A 3,447-nucleotide genomic window follows, 5' to 3' on the forward strand; every position below is an offset into this window, starting at 1 on the left:
ATTGGTTGCTTCAGGTGTGTTTGATTAGGGTTGGAGATGAACTGTGCAGGACAGTCGATCGCCAGGAGCAGGATTGGGCACCCCTGCTCTAGGCCTTACGGTTTGTCCTGCACGATGCGTTTTACAAATCCTTACAATTACAATAGGGTTTCAGCATTTCATGCTTGAACCCCTAATGATAATAAAAATCAGTACAATTACAATAGGGTTTCAGCACTTCGTGCTTGAACCCCTAAAAATCAGCACAATTACAATAGGGTTTCAGCACTTCATGCTTGAACCCATAAAATCAGTACAATTACAATAGGGTTTCAGCACTTCATGCTTGAACCCCTAATAAATTTGGTTCAGTACAATTTAGGTTATAAACATAGATCCTTTATTGTAATAAATATATTGTAACACCTTGCCATGTGAGGACACTGAAGTACTTAAAGTACTAAATACTAAGAAGTAAAGTACTTCTTTGTTATAAAGAAATTTCTAAAGACCAACTGACACCACTGCTTTCTATGTATTCCTAAAGGGAAGTTACTGACTTGACATTAAGTGCTGATACCAATGTATAACCATTTAATGACATAATAAATCAAGACGTTCCTTTTACTCTGCACCAAAATTTTACAAACTTCTGTCTTATTTCTCTGGTTTGTAAACCATATACTAATGGATTTAATCCAGGTGGTACAATGTGAAACATTATACTAGCTAGTTTTCTGCTCTCAGCGTAGAGAGGGAAACGATGAAGAACAATAAAAGTGGAGCCAGAAACAAACATGATTAAAAAAACAGCTAAATGTGTGCTGCAGGTTTTTATGGCTTTGCTGTTGAGTGCTTTGTTTTTGCTGGTTATACATACAGTAGCAATCTTACCATATGTTATAAATACAGACAAAATTGAGAAAGAAAAGAAAACCACAGTATAAAGGATTCCATTCACATTATTAACAACAACACCATTATCACAGGACAGTTTAAACAGTGAGGCGTTGTCACAGAAAGGGTTTTCAATTTTAGATCTGCAGTGAGACAGACGCACAGTGAGTCCTATCAGAATTGATACCATAAACATTGACAGCCCCCAGGCTAAAGCTGATAATTTAATAACCATTTTATTGGTCATTATAGCTGTGTATCGCAATGGATTGCATATAGCCACATATCTGTCAAAGGCCATGATCATTAGCACAAAATGGCATGCTGCTACAAAAACATGCACAATATAGGCTTGAACCACACACTCCACATATGTGATATAGCGCTCTGAACTTTCTTTTAAAATGTCCTGTAATAAGCGTGGCAAAATGACAGTGGTCCCTATTATATCGTTCAGTGGCAAGTTACAGAACAGGAAATGCATAGGATGATGAAGATTCTTCTCTGTTGAGATCAGAATTACAAGTGCAATATTGGAAATCATTATAAAGATATAAACCAAAAGAAGCAGGATGAAAACAACATAAGTAGACTGAGGTGTAACTTGAAGTCCCTCTACTAGAAGAATGCTGTGTCTGAATGTCAGGTTGTCCATTACTTGTTATACACAAAACCTACAAACAGAGTAACAGTCAGACATTTCATGGAAATATTGTTTGTGAGCTTTAGGCAGCAACATGCATATTACCCAGACACTTTGCATTCTACAACTCTTTTTGTGCTCATGTAAACTTGTACAGGTATATGACATTTTACGTACAACACTTGTTGTCTGAACCAGTTTCAAAGTGCACACTATTTTACATATAGGCCTACTAATAAGCACAAGCAATCAGAATTTTAGCAAAACATGGAAGCATTTTAATGTATTTCATACAAGGAATTTAGAAACATGTTGTTATGTTTTTGAAATACTTGGTAGTTAACCAGCACTAGTTGAGTATCTAATAAAGCGACACATACTTACTGCAGTTGGATTCTGTTATTATTAAGCTGATTTATTGCTGTAAAGATCTAATTTATATGTTGCTTGATAAAGTCACAGTCAACTCAGTTTTCAGTGTTACCCTAATATAAACTTGCACTTCTCTGAAGAAATGTTTATCAGCCGTTACCTTAATATGTGGCTCAAAGGTGTTTCCATGATACTATCACCCCAGAGGGGAAAACTTATTCGTATCACTTGTTGCCATGATCACAGCCATAATGATAATAATGACATGATAAAGTTGTATGCATAGATTCCTAACCTTAAATATTTTTAATTTGTTAGTCCTCAATGGCTCATACTAATTAATAGCTTCACAAGAAATGTACTGTTTAACAAGTATTTGCAATACAAAAAAATAAATAAAAATTATTTATATTTTTGTCTTGTTTTATTTATTGTAGTAAATATCTTGGTTAACCTACATACATGGATTTATTGACACTTTTTACTGAAAATGTTATGCCAATTTGTTAACCTACATTCAGTGTTACACTGTTAAAAATGTTTAACATAGAATATTGGAGTATGTTTTACAAGAAAACACTGTTTCAGTCTTAATACTTTTCTACATTTCATGATTAACATGTTACTTTCTGTTTTTGGTAATAATTTGTTAAATGTTCTAGCAATTTCTGAGCTTAAAATTTGCTTCAGTAAATCATACACATTTTTTTTAGTGTAGGTGTAATGGATTACAAATTAATTGTGATGAGGTTCAGTGTGGATGTGAAGGAAGAAGACAGGGTCGGCATGACGGGGACTTGTATGGTACGTTTATTTAAAGTAAAAGAAAAATAAACAAAAAGGTGCGTCCTCTGCGCGTTCACCGTAGGTTTACTGCAGCACATAAAATTAATAATTAATTGACAGTTCACACAAGCTCTTCCCGCTGTATCAGCTTACTCTTGTTCACGTAAACTCTTCCCACTGTCATCAGCTTTCACCCCCCCAAGCCCCGCTCCAAGCCCCCTGTCCTATGCGTCAGTCTGCAACAATAAGGGGAGAGAAAAGTCAGGAGAATGTAAGAGCGGCCCACCACACAGGGCAGCCTTTACCTGGGTGAAAGCCTGCTGGCACTGTTCCATCCACTGGACCGGATCTGGTGCTTCCTTTTTAGTGAGGTCAATCAGCGGGCTGGTGAGGTCCGAATAATTAGGTACAAACCTTTTATAATGTCCCGCCAGCCCCAGGAACTGCCTCACCTCCTTATTGGTCTTGGGACTCGGACAGGTTGCAACTGCTGCAGTCTTGTCAATTTGGGGACGCACCTGTCCGTGACCCAAGTGAAAGCCCAGATACCTGACCTCCACACGCCCAATCGCACACTTCTTCGGGTTGGCCGTTAGTCCAGCCCCTCTCAGCGATCTCAGGACAGCCCGCAAATGCTGCATATGACGCTGCCAGTCATTACTATAGATAATGATGTCATCCAAGTAAGCTGCGGCATATGCAGCATGCGGCCGGAGAATTTTGTCCATGAGACCCTGAAAGGTGGCCGGAGCCCCGAACAACCCGAAAGG

General features: G+C 38.0%; 1 protein-coding gene across 1 annotated transcript; it reads right to left on the reverse strand.

Annotated features, from left to right (window-relative positions):
• Positions 1-589: 589 nt before the first annotated feature.
• On the reverse strand, positions 590-1,531 carry LOC311070519 (olfactory receptor 8G17-like; the record flags this gene model as incomplete). Its single annotated transcript, XM_084094430.1, has 1 exon — positions 590-1,531. The coding sequence occupies one exon, from the start codon at positions 1,529-1,531 to the stop codon at positions 590-592; it is 942 nt and encodes a 313-aa protein (XP_083950556.1).
• Between the last annotated feature and the right edge of the window lie 1,916 nt (positions 1,532-3,447).

This window comes from Abramis brama (assembly GCF_963993115.1).
Source record: "Abramis brama genome assembly, chromosome: 20".
Lineage (NCBI taxonomy): Eukaryota > Metazoa > Chordata > Actinopteri > Cypriniformes > Leuciscidae > Abramis > Abramis brama.